The sequence below is a fragment of the Pituophis catenifer genome, unplaced genomic scaffold, assembly GCF_029215685.1.
Source record: "Pituophis catenifer annectens isolate HBS135680 unplaced genomic scaffold, rPitCat1.0.hap2 SCAF_2, whole genome shotgun sequence".
Taxonomy (NCBI): Eukaryota; Metazoa; Chordata; class Lepidosauria; order Squamata; family Colubridae; genus Pituophis; species Pituophis catenifer.
In genome coordinates, this window is record NW_027256882.1 from 88,220,784 (window position 1) to 88,242,968 (window position 22,185).

Here is a 22,185-nt window from a genome sequence, read left to right on the forward strand (position 1 = left end):
AGTTGATTTAAATCAAGCCTTTTTACTAGTGATTTAAATCATGATTTAAATTGTGATTTAAATCAACTCGATTTAAATCAAATCCACCCTGGAAGTTACAGTGGTGCTGAATGTATGGTAATTATGATCAGTCCTCAAAGTTATGACTGATGCAGTGCCCCAGTAATTAGGTGATCAAAATTTGGGTGTTTGACGTCCTGTCCGCATCTATGACCAGAGAGTATGTTTCAACTCTCCCTCTCTCACCTATTTTCCCCCTATCTCCACTCTTTTGCTGCCCCGCACTCCTCTGCCACTGCCTGTGCCTTCCATCCATGCCAGCATTTGCTGTTTTGTTTCTCTCACTTCTGACAAAGGGTGTGTGGTTGAGACAGCTGCTGGCCCTTCACAACATTTCATGATGCCTCCACATGTAGGCTTCTCAGAGGCCTCACAATAGCCAGCAGCTCCCTTGGCCAAGTGTGCAGGGGGAGATAGGAGGAGCTGAAGTGGAGGCAAGTGCAGTAAGTTGTGACAGTCTCATCTGCTGAAGGGCGCTTTCTGGGGCTGTCAGGGAAGGAGACAATAGGATGGGCCCAGCAGTTTGTGCAATGCAGGAGAAGTGTGAGGTCTTCACCTAACAACGGTAGTATGATCCTCACTTTCATATCCAGCTTATGGATTTCTACTGGCATTTGGATGAGCATAGTGAGGATCAGGATGCTGGACTGAATAAAATATTGGCCCCAATGTGGAGTGCTATTTTGGAACTTGTTCCTATCGTTCACTTTGAGAAGGACATTTGAAGATTGGTGTCATGCCTTTACTTGGCAGACTGACAACTGCAACTTCTCCCCAACATGACAACAATTGCTTGGAATTATTGCTTCTGTATGCCCACAAAAAGATTTCAGGGACCCCAAGTCTTCCATTGAAAGCCTATCCAGTCACAGGCGATGATAGGAAGAGTCACTGTTTACTTTCATGGGAAGTGTTAGGAATGTTGGGAGTTTCCAGTTTTGGCTACAGAGCTAGCAGTTACAGTTATAGTCACAGTTATAGCCAAGTTTAGAAACGGCAGTTTCCTCACAAGACATAGAGTCTGGTTCCCATAGCCAATAGCAATCTGATTTATATCCTTGTGTGAAGCATAATTATTTTCTCTTGTGAAGCAATACCAAAAAGTGGACTATCAAATTTGATTCCATCAATATACATTTACAAACCATCTATTTGTAAAATGTGGGGAAGGGGACAAAGATGGGAATTTCTCTGCTTTTATTTCTCTTACTAAAAATGTAAGTGGTGTTATGCTGACCCATTAATATAATGTGCACGCAATTTAGAAACTCCAGACTTGGCAGTGATTTGAATTTTTGATTGCTGTGTTTTGTTTTCTGAGAGGCCATGGTGCATTCCTAAGGGAATGCCATGAAACTTTCAGTTCATATTAAAAATGGCTTTTTTATTGACAAGAGTTCTAGTTAAAAAGTGGAAGTATTTCCCGCCCCCCCCCTTGAACTCCAGAAATTTGTCTCAAGTGCAGCTGTTGGCACTAACACTACTAGGAATATTGTTACAAAACTACTGACATTATTGATAGGACTGGGGCTGAAGCAGATGGAGGAGTACCAGAGTGAAGGATTTCAAGTAATAATATTTCACTTCATGCCATTCATTCATTTTCTAGATTTTATTTTGTTCTCACTTACCAATTCTTTATTGAGGAGTAAGTTTATGCCAAAAGGAGAAAATGAAATGAAAGATAATGTTTTTATTTGTCTTGTGTTTAATATTATTTAAAAGTTTTGGAATACATAATAGTATACTGTATAGAATTAGCTCTACAACAGAGCAAACTTGCATATTCATACTGGGGTTAATATAGGGGAAATGTGCCCTCCTGTGGTGAAAGAAAGTATAAATTAGAGGAGAGCAGACTTCATTTTTTGCTGAATGCCAACTTCTATCATCCAGACTTTGGTGCAACTTACATGTACAGTTAAAGAATTCTGAGCCAAGGAAATTGTTTTGAGATCAGAATGGAACCAATTTCATTGTTTGTCCACACAAAGTTACATTTGCTGTTACAATCTGCCTCTCCACAATAGATGTGCTCCGATATGGCGATATAGGTAGACCTCAACTTACAACTACAATTGAGGCCAAAAATTTCTGTTTCTAAGTGAGACATTTGTTAAGAGTTTTGCTCCATTTTATGACCTTTCTTGCCACAGTTGTTAAGTGAATCATTGTGGTTCTTAAATTAACATGGTTATTAAGTGAATCTGGTTTCCCCCTTGACTTTGCTTGTCAGGAAGTTGCAAAAGGAGATCACATGATCCTGGGTCACTGCAACTGTCAAAAATATGAGTCAGTTGCCAAGCATCTGAATTTTGATCACGTGACCATGGGGATGCTGCAACGGTCATAAGTGTGGAAAACAGTCATAAGTCACTTTTCTTCAGAGATGTTGCAACTTCGAATGGTCACTAAACAAACTTGTAAGTTGAGGACTACCTGTATTTTCTTGTTGTTACTGTTGAACCCTTGGAAGCAAAAAAATCCTTGTGTGGGTAGGAGTTCTTTAATAAATTATTGAAGGGATGAGCAACAATCAATTGATTTACATAAATGTTTGCTGCTGAGAGCAAAGCAGACTCTAGTGAAACCTTTCAACTCAGAACTGAAATAATTTTTCCTAAGATAATACTGAACTTTGAAACTCAGCTTGGAAATTATGTTGGGGCATTTCTTTCAGCTTACTTCACTGAATCGGTGTGGCATATCAGTGCTTGTACCTAAAGTACAAATTGATGAAGAGCAAACTTAGTCCCATTATTAAAAAATGGTGACAAAATACCTGGGACTCTACTGTCTACTTAATTTAATATCTCTGTTGGGCAAGGTACAAAAATAGACTATCAAACAACATGACACAGATACTTAGAAAAGAATACTGTTATTACCAAAGCAGTGTGAGTTTGACGAGAACAAATTGTATCAAGCCACCCTTATCTCTTTTAATGGCATTGGGACTGGCTTGATAGACCAAGCATTCAAGGGACTGCTGTGGATGCTGAGTGCTTCGGTAAAGTGTTTGACAAGGTCTGTCATGTGAGGAAGATGAAAAAATGTGGCTGTAAAATACTGCAATCTGCTGGGCTTGCAGCTAGTAAAACAGTCACACTTGAAAGGCACCTGCATTCTCCGAGAGAAAAATTTCAATTTGAGGCTCTGTGCTCAGCGCAATGTTGTTCAGCATCTGTATAAATAAGTTAGGGAATGAAATAAAATGGATGGTTATCTGGCTTGCCACTGATATTAAGTTGGGGATGGGCAAGTACCTTGGAAGACAGTATCTATATTCAGAATGATTTAGCAAGCTTGAATTTTGTGATGCATCCAATAGAATAATGGTCGCTTATGAGATGTATAAAGGCCTGCATCTGTATAGGAAAAAAAGTGTGTGTGAAGAATCTAGAAGTACTAATAAACTACTATCTGCAAACATGATGCAATGACTGTAAAGATCCATGTACTCTTGAACTGCATTAACAGAATCATTGCCTTGTGATTACAAGAAGTATTAACAGCTCCACTGTATTCTGTTCTCTCTGCACTGCACTTGGGGTGGTGCTCCATCCAGTTTTGCACTCTGTGCTTTCAAAGGACATAGATAAGCTGGAGTACATTCAGAGAACATCTATCAGGATAAAAAGTACAGTGGTGCCTCTGTACTCAACTGCTTTGAAACTCATCGAATTTGGTACTCAATGCATTTTGATGCAAAAATTTTGTCCCAGTATTTGTTTGTTGGGACTCGACGTGCAAGCTAGAACTTGTCAGTCTCAGTTGCTCCATGACTAATACATTATTCCTTATGAGAAAATTTTGTTTGGTACTTGTCATTTTTGGTACTTATTGTGCCTCCTGGAACCAATTAACAACAAGTACCGAGGTACCACTGTATCTGGAAACCACGCCCTATGGAACATTTAAAGGAGTTAGGCATATTTAACTTGCATAAGAGAAGACCAAGGAGATATGGTTTTGGTTTATATCTAAAAATCGCCATATGCAAAAGCCAGTGGTTCTGTTCTTCACTGAAATTGAGAGGAGGACAAGATCATCAGTCTGAAATTTTAAAAAACCAGATTAATCATTGGAAGGAGTTTAATGTTTGTAAGGAAATGTCAGCATGGATAAAGCTTAAAAGTTTCTTTACAGTTCACTAAGCCACTATCCATGGCTTAGGACCTGGTTATTTACGGGACCACCTGCTACCACCAATAGCCTCCCACCGGCCAGTACGCTCCCATAGAGAGGGGCTCCTCCGGGTGCCGTCGGCCAAACAATGTCGGCTGTCGGCCCCTAGGGGGAGAGCCTTCTCTGTGGGGGCACCTACGATTTGGAACGAGCTCCCCCCGGAGATACGTAGGATCCCGGATCTGCGCACCTTCCGCCGCGCGCTTAAGACTTTTCTATTTTATCAAGCTGGCCTGGCCTAAATCTTCCCCCTTTTTAAATGTGGGAATTTTAAATTTTTAAATTTTAAATTCGTCTTTTTATAGGGGTATGGGTAAGGCATTTTAAATTGGGGAGCCATTGTAGATTTAATTCTGTTTTAAACGTATTTTAATAGTTTATATTGTATGTTTTTAACTTTTGGCTGTGCACCGCCCCGAGTCCTTCGGGAGAGGGGGCGGTATAAAAATCTAATAAATAAATAAATAAATAAATAAATTTAATGATATTTATTAGTCATACCATGTATTTGTATAAACTGGTATGCCACTCTTGGCATTGAAATGGAACAGTACTAGGATTTACATGTACTGCAAGTCTGTATTGAGATTCTTTGTGTTTGTTCCCTCTTCAGAAAATACACTAGCTCACACGTTAAGATTGGGTAGTTTTGGAATAACAGTTGATGGAATATGGTCTTGGATCCCCTTAGGCTTATACATTTTCTCTCTCTCTCCCTCTCCCTCTCTCTCCCTCTCTCTCTCTCTCTCTCTCTCTCTCTCTCCCTCCCTCCCTCCCTCCCTCCCTCCGACTACTTTGTATGAAGAAAAAGAAACATTGATGTATGTTTTAGGAAAGAGTAAAAGAAAAGTGAACGGGATAAAATATGGTTTTTAAATACTTGTTATGAAAAGAGTTTTTTTTTTTAAAAAAAATCTGCTGTTCTGAAATACTTTGTTATTTTGAAATGCTGTTATGTTCCCTGCCACATGAGGAACACTTGCTACTTTTCTTAAGAACCAGATCTTACATCACTTTGTTTTAGGAAAAATGAAGCTGGGGTATACTGGAAAGCTGGAAAATTTTAGGTCAGGGATGAACAGATTTTTTTTAAAAAAACTTTCCTTTTCTAGATTAAATTGTTCATTGGAGGCAGATTGTAAGTGGGTGAAAAAACGATGAGAAATTATGATAACGGTGGTGGTGGTGGTAAGGAAAAGCATTATATAGTGATATTTACTGTGAAGCTTAGTAGTATAATGAGAATAATGAAGTGTCAGAAGATTATTGTAGGGGGTTACATGAAACTGATTGGTTGTCTATCATTGCCCTGATCACAAATACAATTGGCTACTACCTATAGGTTTAGATATTTTGTAACTTTTCCAACATATGTTCTGGATTTATTGCTAAAAATGTTTTTGGCATCAAACAATCTGAAATTTTGTTTTGTTTTGGCTTGGGATTGCATATTCTGTGCTCTTATTCCTTTCCCTCTGGCTTTAGTTTGGGAATGTCTTCTTCTGAGGGCTTGATGCCAGCAAATACCCAGCATAGCCAAGCAACGGTTCATGAGTTTTATTATAGAGGCAATAGCAAGTCAGGCTAAAGGGCAGAGGTAGCATCAGTGGACAGTCCGAAAGTCAATAGCAAGCCAGTGCAGAAACATACCAACAATATCAAATTTTGTAGAAGAGACACACTTTAGAGGTTTAAGATTAGGCATTGGGCAACCTGGATTTAAATTTGCGGTTTTAAATTTGTAATTGGTTTTAACTGGGTTATTTTAAATTGATGGCCAAAACTATTTAATGTTTTTAAACTGCTTTTAAATTTTATATGTTGTGTTTTTACCGTGGCTGTTCACCGCCCTGAGTCCTGTTGGGGAAGGGCGGTATACAAATTAATTAATTAATTAATTAATTAATTAATTAATTAAATAAATAAATAAATAAATAAATAAATAAATATAAATATAAATATAATAATAATAATAATAATAATAATAATAATAATAATAATAATAATAATGATGATGATGATGATGATGATGATGATGATGATGTAGCAATTCAGCAAGGCTGAATGCAGATATGGCTTCAGACTGATTGGTTCTCAGTTGAAGGCTTTTTCTCCAGAGCCTCCACCAAAAGCAGTTAAGAAATTAGATAAAAATGGGGGCAGTGTTGGGGGGGAAGGTAACGACACACAAACATATTACCCAGTCATAACAGGACATTTAAATAAGGACTTTCTGATAAGTGATTTTGGGTAATGAAGGAAAAAGTTAGAAAAGCACTGAGTTAAGGCATCCAGCTTAAAAGCCAGGAGATCATGAGTTTGTTCTGCCTGAGGCATAAAACCAGCTGGGTGATGTTTGGGCAGTCACTCTTTCTCAGTCCTAGGAAAGCAGTTGATGGCAAACAACTTCTGAAATCTGGCCAAGGAAACCACATTTTGCCGGGAGTGAACACTGATTCAAAGGCACATATAACAAAACCCTTTCCCTATTGTCAAGAATCTTCAGTGTAGCTGGGCTGCTGAGAAACCATTGAGCTGTAGTCAGACTTACTCTCTCAGCCTCCCAGAAGAGGAGCGCTTGGTCCTATTTTCTTCTAGGGTATAACATTTGACAAAGTGTGTGAGGACTATAGAACATCACCCACCCACCTGAGATTAGCTTGGTCCCCACCCTGTTAGTCTTTCATAAGGTCTTGAAAACATGGCTGTATTCCTGGACATGGGGTGGTGGTGGTCAGAATGTCAGTGCCTGTGAGGGCTGTGTATTGTTTATTTCAGCTGCCAGCAATACAGTATGCGTGTTGTTATTTTTAGTTATTGTTAGCTATCCGGGGTCACTTTGTTGAGATGGACAGTTATACAAATTAAACTGAATTAAATAAACAAATAAGCGAGCCTCAGGTCAACCAAAGTTGTGCATTTTTTATTTAAAGACCAGAGCTTTAAGGCCTGTTACATTAATGCTATAATTTGTAACTAACTAACTCATATCAAATTCAGATAAATTTCCCTGTTAATCTGTGACTTTGGTCACTTTCCAATCATTTGTAACCTATTCTGCAACAATCAACCATAATAAGATAACATTATTTTTTAAAATCTGAATGTTTTTATGAATAAATATGCAGAAGTAGGAAAAAGATGATTAATTTTTAATACATATTTATTACTATTATTTTGACAGAGAACTGAGTTGTGAAACTAACACCATGAATACTGCTCAGCCTGCTGTTCTTCTCAAGTTCATATTGTCTTTGGCCGAACACTGCACATATCCATTATTTAGTTTTAGAAATCTTATGTCATTGTCTTGATATAGTTCTTTGACCACAGTTATAAGGCCATAGCATTACAGTAGAGTAAAACAAATGATCTGCATATCTCTTCATATGAGATATTGGGATTCTACATATGAATCAGAACCTCTGGACAAATTCCATCAGCAATGGAAAGGTTTGGGCTGAGATATAGAGCTTTTTTTAATAAGATACATCACTGAGATTTCATGGGCTGATTGCAAACCATTGGTCAAATATCTTGCAAATATCAGTGCAAAAATATTGACATTGGTTCTACCATGTAGATGACAGAGGATATATTTGATTATCTATTCTGCACAATCTGTTTTTAGAAAAGGTTGTCAAGCATCCGATAATATTAAATTACTAAATGACATTCTGGATATACATTCAGAAAAAATGAAATGCACATTGGTGGTTTTTTCAATACAGAAGATGCCTTTTATATGGTGATGTGAGCACTTTGAGGTAAGCCAGGTGAAAGACTCTGCAGGAAAGACTCTGGAACTTTTTAAATATACTAATAAAATATAATATAGGATACAGTAATAGAATCTTGAAAGCTAGTCTATGTTTTCCCTTCTGTCCCTCTTAAATTCAGGACTTAAGGGGTAGTCAACTTAACTTTCTAAATGTCTTCATTTCCTGGGCTTAACACATATTTCTCTATTGCCCTATAGCAGTGCTGGTGAACCTTTTCAGCACCTAGTGCTGAAATGGGAGCGTGTATGCATGGGGGAGCACCGGAAACCGGAAGAGCAGCTCCCTGGTGCACATGCACGTACTGGGAAGCTGAGCTTCCGGTTTCTGGTCACCTGGTCTTCTGGTTTCTAGCATGCATGCATGCACGAAGACCAGCTGGCCAGCATGCATGCGCGTACCAGAAACCAGAAGTTCAGCTTTCTGGTGCACACATGTGCGCCAGGGAGCTGCTCTTCCGGTTTCTGGCCCTCCCGTGCGCAGGAAGACCAGTTGGTCTTCTTGTGCACGTGCACATCAGAAACCAGAAGAGCAACGTGCGTTGGCTGGCATGCCCGGAGAGATGGCTCTGTGTGCCACTTCTGGCATGTGTCCCATAGGTTCGCCATCATGACCCTATAGTTTTCTTCAAAGGTAAAGTGTAGGTAAAGTGGAAATTTTCTGTAGGTAAAGTGGAAATTTCTGAAATATGTCTTGCCTTTATATTGGTTCCCCTTTTTAAAAAAATTAACTTGGTCAAGCTATAGTATTAACTCCTTTTGCTACGATTATTATAAGTAGAACAATATTTTTACCTATCAGCATGTCTTGTGGAATCAAGGAGTCCTTTTATGTCTTTTAATTTGATACTGGTACTGATACCATTGGCCTGCTTTATTAAGATAAATGAAAAACGGTTGGGGCATTACTATGGGAATAGATGAATGCAGGCAGTTATTATATGCTGATGTCATTGATATTTATTCATTATTATTTTAATAAAGTTATATCCTGCCCCTCTCACTGTCGAGTAACTTTCATTTTATCAAAAGTAATGTTATTGTGCAAAAGTAGTCATCAGGCTATTCAGTTAATCAAAGTCTTACATACTTAAGATTCTAATGTTTCTGTAGACACTCATAGCAGTTGGAACATTTCTTAATAATAATTTTATTAAAGTTTACAGTTACAAAGATAAAAAACTAATAGGATCGAAGAAAATATAAGAGTAAAAAGAAAAAAGAATGAAGTAGAAGATATATAGTAGATATATATAGTAGTATATATAGTATAGTATATATAGTAGAAAAATTAAAAAAAATATAGAGATGTCTTCCCCCTTCATCATGACTAGTACAATTTCAGTAATTTATCACCTTCTTTGATATTTCAGCAAAAGCTCTCTTTCCATATATCATCTCTTTATCTATAACCCAATTTTTAAAACTTCATTATTTAATCCTAATCAACAAAAGTCCATTAAGAGTTACCAAAATAACAACATATATAGTTTAATCTTAATTAAATAACTAACTATAATTTTACTTTTAATTTAGTAAATATTACTTTGTCTAAAAATAAAACAAAAGATCCAGTGGTGAAATCCAATTTTTTTACTACTGGTTCTGTGGGTGTGGCTTGGTTGGCATGGTGTGGCTTGGTGGGCATGGCTTGGTAGGCGTGGCAGGGGAAGGATACTGAAAAATCTCCATTCCCACCCCATTCCAGGGGAAGGATACTGCAAAAATCGCCATTCCCTCCCCACTCCTGGGGGAAGGATATTGCAAAATCTCCATTCCACCCAACTCAGGGGCCAGCCAGAGGTGGTATTTGCCGGTTCTTCGAACTACTCAAAATTTCCGCTACCAGTTCTCCGAACTGCTCAAAATTTCTGCTACTGGTTCTCCAAAACCTGTCAGAACCTGCTGGATTTCACCCCTGAAAAGATCTCTTCTTCCCCTATTTTGTCTTTTGCCTAGAAACAAATCTTTAAAGCTTCATCATTTGGTCCTGACTGGCAAAAATCCATGAGTTACCCGAAATAACAACATGCGATTTTTAACAATGATCAAATAAACCAACTTTATATTCCTTTGTTTTTATAGTCTTGAATCTTGATCTTACCGTATTTTCCGGCATATAAGACGACCCCCGACTTTTCCTGTTAAAATATAGGGTTTGGGCTATACTCGCTGTATAAGACTACCCTTCTTCCAACGCACACCAAATAAAAATTAAAAACCATCAACTGGCTCACCCACAATGTAAAAGCAACTGTGCTAGACCCAAAATGGCCCCTGCAACAAGCAGGAACCTCACATAGCCACAAAAAGCCCAAAAAAACAACTTTCACACTTTACACACACAAAATTCCACATACAGCTTTGTGAGATTTTGTGTGTTTGTGTAGTTAGAGTGAAACACTACAGAAACACACTAAATCTCAGAAAGCTGCACAAATATTATTTTATTTTATTTTTATTTTTATATGAAAACTAAATGTAAAACTTCCTAAACTTTAAATGGCTAGGTCTAAAAAAGAACAACTAAAAAAAACCCCAATTAACTATTTTTTTTAAAGCTCCCAAAGGGGAAAAAAACTTACCCAATAGAACAGGGGTCTCCAACCTTGGCAACTTTAAGACTTGTAGACTTCAACTCCCAGAATTCCTCAGCCAGCTTTTTTTGCTGGCTGAGGAATTCTGGGAGTTGAAGTCCACAACTCCCTGCCTGCTTGATTGCAGGCAGGGAGTGGCTTGCTGATGGAATGGATTCAGGCAAGCGAAGCAAGGCAAGCATTGCGACTAGCAGCTAAGGTAAGCAAGCTGGAGGGGGAAAACTTTTTTCCTTTTACATGGCTCTGGCGATCCCAGCTGAGTTGCCTGATTAGCAGGCAACTCAGCCTGGATCACTGGATCACCAGAGCCACTGGATCACCAGAGCCTTTCGGGCTGGTCTGCCTGGTTACAGGAGAATGACACCCAGCGTATAAGACAACCCCCAACTTTTGAGAAGATTTTCATGTATTAAAAAGTCATCTTATACACTGGAAAATACGGTAAATCCCATGTTTTTTCCTGGTCATCAGAATTTTCCCATGGGAAAAACTAAAAATAAAATTTGAAACAACAATATTTTCCCACAGGAAAGATTCTTGTAATTAATCTCAAAATCTTATTTTAAATCCATCTTGCCGCTTAGTTCATTTATAACTTTCCAAAATCAATGTTCTAATCACCCTTTTGCTGTTTATTCCAAAATAGTTTAACTTGCATAAAACTTGCATATTTGACATAAAACTTGCATATTTAACCATGATTAAAGGGGACTCACCTGTGTATGAAATTTGTCGTTCTGAAGTTTCTTAATAGACAAACAGCAGTTATTAAAGCAACTTCCAACGGTGCTAAGAAAGGAAATATATGGACCCAGTATCCTTTTGAAGGCACTGTACAGCAGCTTGGGCAAAGATAGGGATCCCTCAGCTTCCAGAGCATTAAATCTGCTGGGGACTGTTGTCCATGTCCTCTCCTTGTCCAGAGAGAAATTTGGGAAACCAGTCCATTTACCACCTCCGCTGTTGGCTCCATTGCCATTGCTTTCCCAGAAGTATAGTAGTGGGTTTTTTTAAATTGTTTGTGCTCTTTGAAATATCTGGGAGTAGTTATTTAAAGGAGACTTTCAAGTGGATGTAAATGTGTCACCTTTTAAATTTTCAGATAAATAGAAATAGTTAAAATCCTGAATGTATAGGAAAAGATGTTTTAAAAATGCATATATGCTAATATCTTCTTTAAGAAGAATTGATACTAAGATTTTTTTTAATGAACAGAACAACCTCTAGTTTTCTTTATCCAAATAACAACTGTCATTTAATAATTGAGTTTTTAATTTTCCTGACCTCCAGTTTTATCGTTGGAAACAAATTTTTACTTCAATTTGTCTATTAAATGAATGTCATGAGTTTAAAAAAAATCACTATAAACACAATTAGAAAGTTATTGTGTGACCCCTTTGACATCATGGCAGGGGCAACTTTGAATTATATACCCAATCCCTGGAATTTATAACCATAGGGTTATGGATTTCTTGAACATGGGAGGTAGCAAAAATATTACTTCAATCTGGGAAAGACAAAGTGACTCCAAATTTACAGTCTTGGATTGCAAGTATGTGTTCGCTTTCTCCTTACAAACTGTCTATCAGCATAATGAAAGACTGATCAATGTATTAAGGGCCCCATTTTGTGGCTGTATTACTGACTGTCCAAGTATCTCAGCTGCTAAATATATTTATTTTGGATGCTTTTATTGTTTTCTATTATTTTAAAATGTTTTAGTGTTTTAATTGTAATATATATATTTTAATGGTAAACTGCCCAGAGTCATTGATTGAGATGAATGGCTATAGAAATGAATGAATGAGTGAATGAATAAATAAACGAATAACAATATTAAATATAGTCAGGGTTTAATAATGCATTTAAAAGTTAGGTACTGTATGTATGTGTTTGTGTGTATATACACACACATACACACATTCACACACACATACATATACAGCTAGTCCTCGACTTGCAACAGTTCATTTAGTGATCATTCAAAGTTACAACCACACTGAAAAAGGTGACTTATGACTGTTTTCACACTTACAATCATTGCAGCATCCCTATGGTCACATGATCAAAATTCAGATATTTGACAACTGATTCATATTTATGACAGTTGCAATGTCCTGGAGTCATGTGATCAGCTTTTGTGACCTTCTGACAAGTAAAGTCAATGGGGAAGCCAGATTCACTTAACAACCATGTTACTAACTTAACAATGAAATTATTCAATTAACTGTGGCAAGAAAAGTCATAAAATAGGGCAAACTCACTTAACAAATGTTTCACTTAGCAACATAAATTTTGGGCTCAATTGTCATAACTTGAGGACTACTGTGTACTCACGCATGCACGCATGTACACACACATGTATAATTTTCTTCTCTAATCTTGTTTTCTTTTTTCCCTTTTTACATAAAAGATTTTTTTAAAAAATAATTTTGTGGTGGTCACTGGACTCAAGAAGCAGGAATTAAGATAAAAACACAGTAAGATATAATTCTGGATCCTAGAAGAATATCTTTAGGGCTTGACCCACTGAGTTTGAATGTGTTTCAGAGAAAAGAAAATAAATAGCCGGGGAGAAACTGCAGCATTTCCTTTTCTCTTAAGAGGCACAGCCTGTTTGACTTCAGGAAAGTTATTTCTTTTTCATCAAGATCTTTTGAAATTTTTTTTTAAAAAGAATGAAAGATCTTTGCAAGTCCTGAGGAGGGTATTACTTTTTTTCCCCCAGTTTCAACTCAATAGTCTTTTTCAAAAGATAACTAAGTAATAATCCTTTGCAGTTTTTATTTTCCCTGCCAGGAATACAATAACAATCCCTAGCTAGCCCACTAAAATTTGTGCTGCCAAACTTTCTTTTCCAGGGAATGCATCTTTGACTTGAATATAGTCAGTGAATTCTAAGGATAAACTTTAATAATATAATTATTTTCTTGTCATAGCATCCCATGGGTATTAAAATTCAATTAGCCATCTCATAAATGAATTCCATCGATTAGCAAACAGAGTGAAATAACTGACAGCAACACTGTGACATATCAATTGTGAGAAGAAAGTGTGAAAGTAAAGTTGTTTGGAGAGTTAAGAATTGAATACAATATATTCTATTGTGATTAGCTGTTTAATGCTTGTTATGTGGCCTGAAAATCACAATGAACTTTGACTGTGCTGTGTTCTCAAAGCCAGATAAGCAGGCGACTCAAAGCCAGTTAAAATCAAGCATTGTGGCTGCATAGGTTCAGTAACACATGATTGATAGAAATCGGGCTTGTCTTTTGCATAATCCTGCACTTTGCCAAGAGTTTGAATAATTACAGAAGCTAGGCAGAACGTCATATATTTCACAAAAGGACATGAAGATCTCACTTTTCTGGCAGGTACTAGATCTAGGATGTTAATGGATGGAGGGTGTGATGTATACTGTATATGTGGGACATTTAGTAAAGTGTTATTGCCATGATGTCAACTTCATTCTTTTAATTGATTTCATGATGCATTACGTTTTATTGTTTGATCACCAAGGAAGTCCCATTGTAGGTGGGTGACTATATATTTGTTAAATAAATAAAGTAGATATAAAGTTGAAAGCCCCTTCTGGGAATATTTAGAATATCTAAACAATTGGAACAGGAAAAAAGAATCTCTGATCCTCCAGATTTTACAGATTAACCAGACCAGTGACTCCAGCTAGCATCACTAATGGTGAGGGATCCTGGGAATTACTGCTTAGCAAGACCTGAAAGCTGACAGGTTCCCCCTTTCCACTATAGGATAATATACATGGAAGAAAGCTAAACAAATTTTCAATACATCACCTCTTCCCTGATTACATGTTTTTGGAGACTTATTTCTTATGCATGCAATTCTGTTTTATAATCAGAATTGCATGCATTTTACAGAAGTAATGTGTACTTTACCCTCAAAATGGTGGCCTGGTGGCTCAGCAGACTGATAGCATTGTGATTAACACCAACTGTCTGCAATTACTGTAAGTTCGAATCTCACCAGGCTCAAGGTTGACTCAGCCTTCCATCCTTTCTAAGGTAGGTAAATTGAGGCCCCAGTTTGTGGGGGCAATAAGCTGACTTTGTATAAATATACAAAAGGATGAAGGCTATTGCTTAACACATTGTAAGCCGCCCTGAGTCTCCGGACAAGGGCGGCATATAAATCAAATTAATTAAATAAATAAATAAATAAATAAATAAATTCTGAAAATCATTTTTTAAGTTTTGGAAACAAATTATTTTATTTTCAATAATTTGGCAATGACTCATGGCCTATAAAATAATAAATATTTGGAAATGCAATAGAAATTATGTACTTTAGATCACCTATGTTTCCTGGTTTTTGATCCTTCAGCAAACACGTTCTGCTTTTTCATATATAAAGGATCAACATTTTAAAAAATCAATTTCAAATTCCACAATGCACTATAGGCTTAAGTACACCGAATAAAATATAAACAAACTGAATTTTACAACCTGTTGCCTAGTTTCGGGTACCCTTGTAGAAGGTTCCTTTAATGCACATAACCACAGACCTTGGCTATTCTAATTCAGAAAGACCTTGATAATTCTCTGTAGTGCTGCTTGATCAAGAAATGGAGTGTTGTGCTTTCTTTCTTGAAAGGGGCATAAGTGCACCCCACTTCGAGGAGAAGGCTAAACCAGTAAAGAGTGTGCTTTATCTGGGAACTTTGATGTCAGCTGCTCAGCTTCCCCCTCCCGCCACACACATACTTTTTTTGTTCTATTAAGGGCTAATATATATCTACATATATTAGTAATGCCAGCACTGTACACAGCAAACTGTGATGCCAAAATGATGACACCTGTGTACTGATGTAATCACATAAATGCTGCAATTATATATTTGCATCAGGATGCCTGACAACAAATTGTGCCATCAGAAATGATAATACATATGTTATCAATAAAGGAGAATATTTGTACGTCAGGGCTAAAATGAGGGTCCTTCTGAGCTTGGTTGTTTTCTTTCAGACATTGCACAAACTAGGTAACATCATCAGAAGACATATTGAAAAATCTTTAATTTCACAACACATGGACAGACTTAACCATAGTTTCAACTGGAAAACTGATTATCCTAGACCAAGCCAAGTCCAAAAATGGTACAGAATTTCTGGAAGCCGGGCACTCTGACAAATTAGCCATGAATAATCACATAGATATAAACAACATTTATATACTGTGCAAAAGAGAGAGTGAACAAGCCAAAAAGGGAAGAAAAAGACCAAAATTCCTTCCCACCAGCAATCAACATCCAGAGGAGCGTAGATTAACATCAAGGTTAACATCAGACTAATAAGTAAATAATGCCCAAATCAAGGAATTGCCAAACAAGCAAACAGCCCAACCAAAGAACCACTAAGACCACTCCCATCAACCCTGACAGGGAGAGCCACTATAAATATAAACTGAGAGAAAACCCCATTCCTTATTAGCACTGATGATGTTACCTAGTTTGAGTAATGAAGCATCTGCAAAAAAAACCCAATTCAGCTCCTAGAGGACCCCTCACATATGTTATCATTTGCCCCTCTCTTGCTTTCCCTACAGAAACCCATGCAATAGGGCCTGATGTAAGTTTATTGCTTCCCCTTGCAAAGACTGTGTGTTGACTGAAAGCAGTTTTGATGGTGGTTCTCTGTATATTTCAAGCTTGATTCTTGAAGGCTCAGATAAAGTGTCCTTAGAAACCACAGCACTGAAAAGGCTTTCCTGTAGAGGTTCAACACAGCCCAAGTTCAGGTACTTCCCCGGCATAACAAATTGTTATTCATGCAGAGTTCTGTAGCCAGGAATATACATAAGATTCACTAGTGGATTAAAAAAAAAGATAGAAAAAACATAATTAAGGATTTTGATGAATAAACATTAACAATTTTAAGGCTTTAAAATACAAAACAAATTATAAAATATACAATATCATAAGGGAGGAATTAGGAAAAAAGTCTGAGCTTTAGCCTTGTTCCCCTGAAAAATAACAGTTGATTCAAATTTGGAAGTAAGTAGTCCTAAATCAACAAAAATGGTAGCTGACCACTTTCAGAATCCCTATTAGCTCCCCTCTCCTAATTTTTCTATTAACTCTCTAGAAATAAACAAGTTGCTGGCCGGAAGGTACCTTCAAATTTATACTGACTTTAGAAGAATTCATATATATATATTAATTGAGATCAGATAAACTGGCTTATTGTGCAGGGAGTTTTACTTTATCAGATGACCAGATAATATGAAGCCAGCTCTGTCCCACAATATAACGATATAAAGACACTTTAAAATGTAAATGTAAACTTTCATTTAAATGCAATTTAAGAGTCTGCCATACCTTTTCTTATTATGGATTACAAATGCTACCAAAATAGTACTTTCTCAACCAAATCTTCTGAAGGAGAAAGAAGCTGGAAAGTTTGTTCATCTACGTCTTGCATTACATGTTAAGCTTGAGCGTGACACAGATGGGTCCTATGTATTCTAAAATCAAATGCATTTTTTATGACTGTTCAATTGCAACAGATGAATGAAAAAGACATTCTATCTTTGAGTGGCAGTGCTAGATATCTATTCCTTACCTCATATAAAAATGTATGCAATCGGGGGCAGTATTTGTTTCAATCGTAATCTCACTGTACACAAAGGAAAACAGCATCACCACTTTCTCTAAAATAGTGCCTTTTTTAACTTTGACTGACTAATTGTTTTGTATTTCTAATTCCAATGAGAACGCTTGCCCTTTAAGGGTAAACTAAATATTATTTTCAGGCATGGATTTTTGTTTGCCACTGAAATGATAAAAAAAAAAAACATATCCAATCTGTTTATCATAGCTGTGGTACTGCCTGGTTGCATTAGGGAATGCAACTTGGAAACAGATTAGCAATTAAAACAGACATTTAGAATATAGAACTTTTAAATCTCAGCCAGCATATTTAGTTCGAGTAAAATAAAGCTATTTATTAAAATAGTCCAGGCATTCAATCAATTTTACTTACTGGGCTAACTGCACATATCCAAGTATGGTCATCTGGGGCAGTGCTTGTTTCCTTTCTAAAGGGAACATTGCTTCAGTTTGTTTTTATGCTAACTTCTTTTAAGCAGTGCAGATGGTAGAAAGAGTGGATTCAGGAATCTATTTTCACAAATGTTCGATGTTTGAAGCAGTGGCTAGGTAGAGCAATTTCGGAGCAAGTAAGAAAGGGTCTCAATGTGGTTATATGAGGCACTTGGGTCTTCTGCAAAGATGAAAACAGCCTTGTTATATAGTAAAAACTTTGTTCTCTAAAAGTCAAAGCCACAACACAAGTTTATATTCCACAGCAGTTTTCTAAGGGGAGAAGATAACCTTCTAGAACATTCTATTATCTTGAGAACGAAGCATGCGGCAATCATTTGGGATGTGCAGAGAACAATTATTCCTTTCTTTGCTCAAAAGGAGTTGCTTTTCATTTCCATGCCTAAAAGAACTGGAGCAATTGGACAGGAATTAGTGGGGGAGATAACTTAAGATGTAAGATTCATCATCCTCCATCCAAAGAACATTTTAAAAAATCCTCTATAGATTGTGGTGAGGAAATCCTTCATGAATCTATCTTGTCTTCTCTCTTCCTCCCAGGATGGAAACAGGGTCCCCTCCCTCCCAATCACAACCATCTACTAAGAAAGGCTTTCTGCAGTTGGTTTGCTATGCATCTGCTGGTGACATGACGGGATTAGAAAAAGCTGTACCGATTGATTCTGAGTCCAGTTTAAGTCTCAGGAGCTTGGGGGGGTTCACATCAAAGTCTTCAGTGACAGCCAGCTTGACCTTGCCATTCTGATTCTCCTTGATAGGCTCTAGAAAAACAACATGCTTGTTTGCACTGATCTTGCGATTTGTTACATCTGTGACTGGTGGAGTTGTACTAAGAATAGAGGATTGGGCACTGCAGTCTTGAGGGGGACTTTTAGGCTTCCTGCAGCACTTAGAACAACAACATGGTGTAAGGTACAGGTACATCAGCACTAATACCAAGCTTACAATACACCCTAGGAGGGTTGTGAGGCTAGTACTGAAAGATTCCACTAATTTGGAGTAGTGGACTGTCACATTAACTTCATATGTTTCATTGATCTTCTGGAGATCACTGATTGCTATGCACTCATAAACACCCGAGTACGACCGGTTGGCATTTATGATCTTTAAACTTCCATTTTTTAAAGGTTGATGTGTCTGATCGCTGTGCTCGGGATACATGAATAATTCATGGCGTGGGGATATCCACCTGTACGTAGTGGTGTTGTCTTCATGGAGGCTTGTGTTACAGTCTATTACCAAGGATTCTCCCACTCTGCACAGCACTTCTGGAATGTCAAATTTCCTTTGGTTCCAAGAACAAATTTTAAAATATTCATTGTAATTGAAGGTCTTAATTAAGGAGAGCATATTGGGGTAGGCTTTACAAGTATGCTCCTCTATGAAATCCCGCACAGAACTGTAACCGCGATGTTTCCATTCCTGGAGCATCTCCTGGAGAGAGCAGTCACAATTCACAGGGTTGTTGTGAAAATATAAGCCATTTTTAATGTACGTAGGCAAAGTTGCTATGACTTGAATAGGAATGCTGCTTAGGTTGTTGGCAGAAAGATCAAGCGTCCTTAGATAAGGGTGTTCAAGTTTTTGAATAGACTCAAATGGAAATTTTGTTAGCCTATTCCAGCTTAGATAGATCTTTTGCAAATTGATTAATGTCATGAAAGCTTTTTCATCTACTTGCACTATCTTGTTATTGTAAAGGAGAAGCTCTTTCAAGTTCACAAGGTCTTCAAAGTAGTATTTTTCCACAGTATGCAGATGGTTGGAGGACATATCCAGATACAGAAGGTAGGTAGCATTGCGAAACACATGTTGAGTGATGTTTTTTATTTTGTTGTGGCTAATCCTAAAGGTTTCAAGATGTGGTAAAGTGGTCAGGCAATAATCATGAAGACGAACAATAGCATTGTGGCTGAGATCCAAGGTGATAGCTGTAGGAGGCAGTGTAACAGGGACATGCCGAAGGTTTTTCCTGGTACAGCTCAGGAGATCAGCAGTACAGATGCAGACTTCAGGGCATCTTGTGAAAGTGGAAGCATTGCTTAAAATGCTAAGTTGAACACCCAGTACTAACAGCTTCACCAGGATAAATAGAGCTAATGTCAGCAGACTCATTGTGAAATGATGGAATTCACTCTTTTCTGCCACCAAGATCAGTCCAGACCGCCAAAATAGAATTCACATCGAGCATGGTCTTTCATGGAACGGTTGTAAAGTGAACAGCTGACAGTTGAAAGGATTGCTGAAATCGGATGGGCTCCTTTTAGAGACTTAAAAAGTCTTCTAAAACTGTTTGTGTACATTGCAGAAAAACAACAACATCCAAATGACAAAGTCATGCAACTATTGTTCAGCATGCCATGTTAAGGCTTGGTACCAGTTTAGCAAGCCTCTGTGTTCAGTTTTTGCCCCAAATAATTTCAATGGCACAGTGCATCTGTAAAGGTAAAAATAAATATGCCCTTGAACCCAATCTCTTTGAATTCTACTTTAGGATCTTTGAGAAAATTTAAGGATGTGCCTCCAAGCTGTTTCTTCCACAGATAACTTATCTTTACATCCATTTGAAACTGCAATTTTGATAACTTTATTGCAACTTTATAAAGTCAGAGCCATTTCTGCCTGCTGTCCTTGGAATCAAAATTTCCATTAGTGAATCGGCATCCTCTGGTTAGGCAACTCCTGTATAGCTCCATCGTTAATGAGATTCAGGTAGAAGCCTTTCCCTTCCCTTCTGCAATCCCAAATGAAAATGCCAAAAAAGCAGCTCTTACCCCGTTTCCATATTCTCTGGTTTATATTGAGCAGCATCACTCCTTCCTGCTACTTGAATCTTTCAGCCAAGCTCTATGTATGCAAACACTTCCCTCCTCCTGCTATTTACAAGCAGCCCGTGAATACTGACAGGGAAAGCCTAGTGGGCTTAGAGGCAATCTTATTGGCTTGTGTTAAAAGGGAGTGGTGTTAGAAAGGGAGGAGAGAGAAACCAGTAATGAAGACTTTTTTTTTTTGAATGGCATGTAGGGTCTTTGTAATGCCAGGCAGAGGCAGAAAAATCCCTGCACAGTTTTTCTAAGACTGACTAACCAAGAGGCACACAGGAACTGCAGAAACTTGCACCAGTGGTTGCAATCGCAAGAGAAGCAAAGGGGGAGAAGGAAAGTAGCCTTGCAAAAAGGAGAAGGGCTGTGTTCTGGTTAAGCAACTGTCCTGCTTCTCTTTTCAAGCTGCTTCTATAAACGTTCGGTTTAGTAGCTCTTGAATCCGATCTTCATTTTTTTAAAAAAAACAGAGGTATGGTTTTGCAATTATTATAAGAGGAGACAACCAAGATTGCAAATTTATTACTTTCTCTATTTCACTGAATGGGATACATTTACAAAACAACAACGAATACAGGTGTTTTTGTCCCTTCTGTATGTTTCAGAGCTGAAGTAGCTTCTTGGATGAGAAGTGAAACATCTTCAAAGAAAAACCAGAAAGTCCAGTTGCCTCTTGAAAAAGCACCTTTGGGACTTTCAGTGCTATCTGGGTTTTGGTGTATAAGTACAATGATCACAGTAAAATATGATTTCATAATCCTAGCAATGGCTTCTTTTATCACTGGCAAATTCCCAAAAGTAGAACAATAGAAGTAATTAGGTGTGAGAGTTAATAGTTGCCATCTGTACTCTAATAGGGTCATATAGAAGTTTTCCTCTGCTATGCTGGATGAAACCAACTTGTCCCACAATCTAGGAAGTTGTCCTGTTGCCTTCTATTCATTTGATTAAAAAACAGTTTTCTAAAGCCTACATTGTTTTTTCAAGTTGTAGTAAATAATAAATCCTTTTCACTGCTGTGAATATCAGAAATGGCCTAATGCTGAGTCAGAGTCAGGCAACTGGTTCATATGGCCCAGTGTCACAGTATTGACTGTGAATACTCACAAAGGTTTCATTAAGTTCAGCTTATCTGGAGATGGCAAGGATTGAAGGTGGAACTTCTTCCATATGCATCAATGCTCTACCACTGCTACTTTGCCTGCAGCCCTGAATCTGACTTATTGTAAAGTAGCTCCCTCTATTCCTCCTCTGCTTTTGAGCAAATGGATAGGAGTGGGTCCCCAATATTCACGACGTTGCTTCTTCCTTTCTTGGATGTTATGAGCCGTGGTGGCTCAGGGATTAGGATGCAGCATTACAGGCTAACTCTGCCCATAGCCAGGAGTTCAAGCCTGACTGACTCAAGGTTGACTCAGCCTTCCATCCTTCCAAGGTCAGTAAAATGAGAACCCAGATTGTTGGAGGGAATATGCTGACTCTGTAAACCGCTCAAAGCGGGCTGTAAAACATTATGGAGTGATATTTAAGTTGTAAGTGACATTGCTATACTGTATTGCATCTTACCTTTATTGGTGGCTTGTGTTAGTTTAGAAATCACTGCCTTGCTGTTGTGTAACTGATTTTACCAAGGTTTAGCTGTAAA

The 22,185-nt window shown here is 37.6% G+C and overlaps 2 protein-coding genes across 5 annotated transcripts in view; one reads left to right on the forward strand and one right to left on the reverse strand.

Moving 5' to 3' along the window:
- RNF123 (ring finger protein 123) overlaps positions 1-22,185 on the forward strand; it is a 95,397-nt gene that overhangs the window by 57,850 nt on the left and 15,362 nt on the right. The window lies entirely within an intron of this gene.
- AMIGO3 (adhesion molecule with Ig like domain 3) lies at positions 12,477-20,643 on the reverse strand. Of its 3 annotated transcripts, none has more exons than XR_011599996.1 (3): positions 20,493-20,643; positions 17,639-18,109; positions 12,477-16,462 (listed from the first exon to the last, which is right to left on the reverse strand). XR_011599996.1 is itself a non-coding variant. In XM_070937112.1 (2 exons), the coding sequence occupies exon 1, from the start codon at positions 19,831-19,833 to the stop codon at positions 18,328-18,330; it is 1,506 nt and encodes a 501-aa protein (XP_070793213.1). In that variant the 5' UTR covers positions 19,834-20,643; the 3' UTR covers positions 12,477-16,462; positions 17,639-18,327. The 3 variants fall into 3 exon arrangements, 1 of the variants encoding a protein (XP_070793213.1); XR_011599995.1 differs by having other exon boundaries at positions 17,639-17,878; positions 20,493-20,641; XM_070937112.1 differs by having other exon boundaries at positions 17,639-20,643.

Bases quoted from the DNA above. Each gene is read 5' to 3' on its own strand.
- AMIGO3 (XM_070937112.1), bottom strand. From the start codon at position 19,833: ATGAGTCTGCTGACATTAGCTCTATTTATCCTGGTGAAGCTGTTAGTA.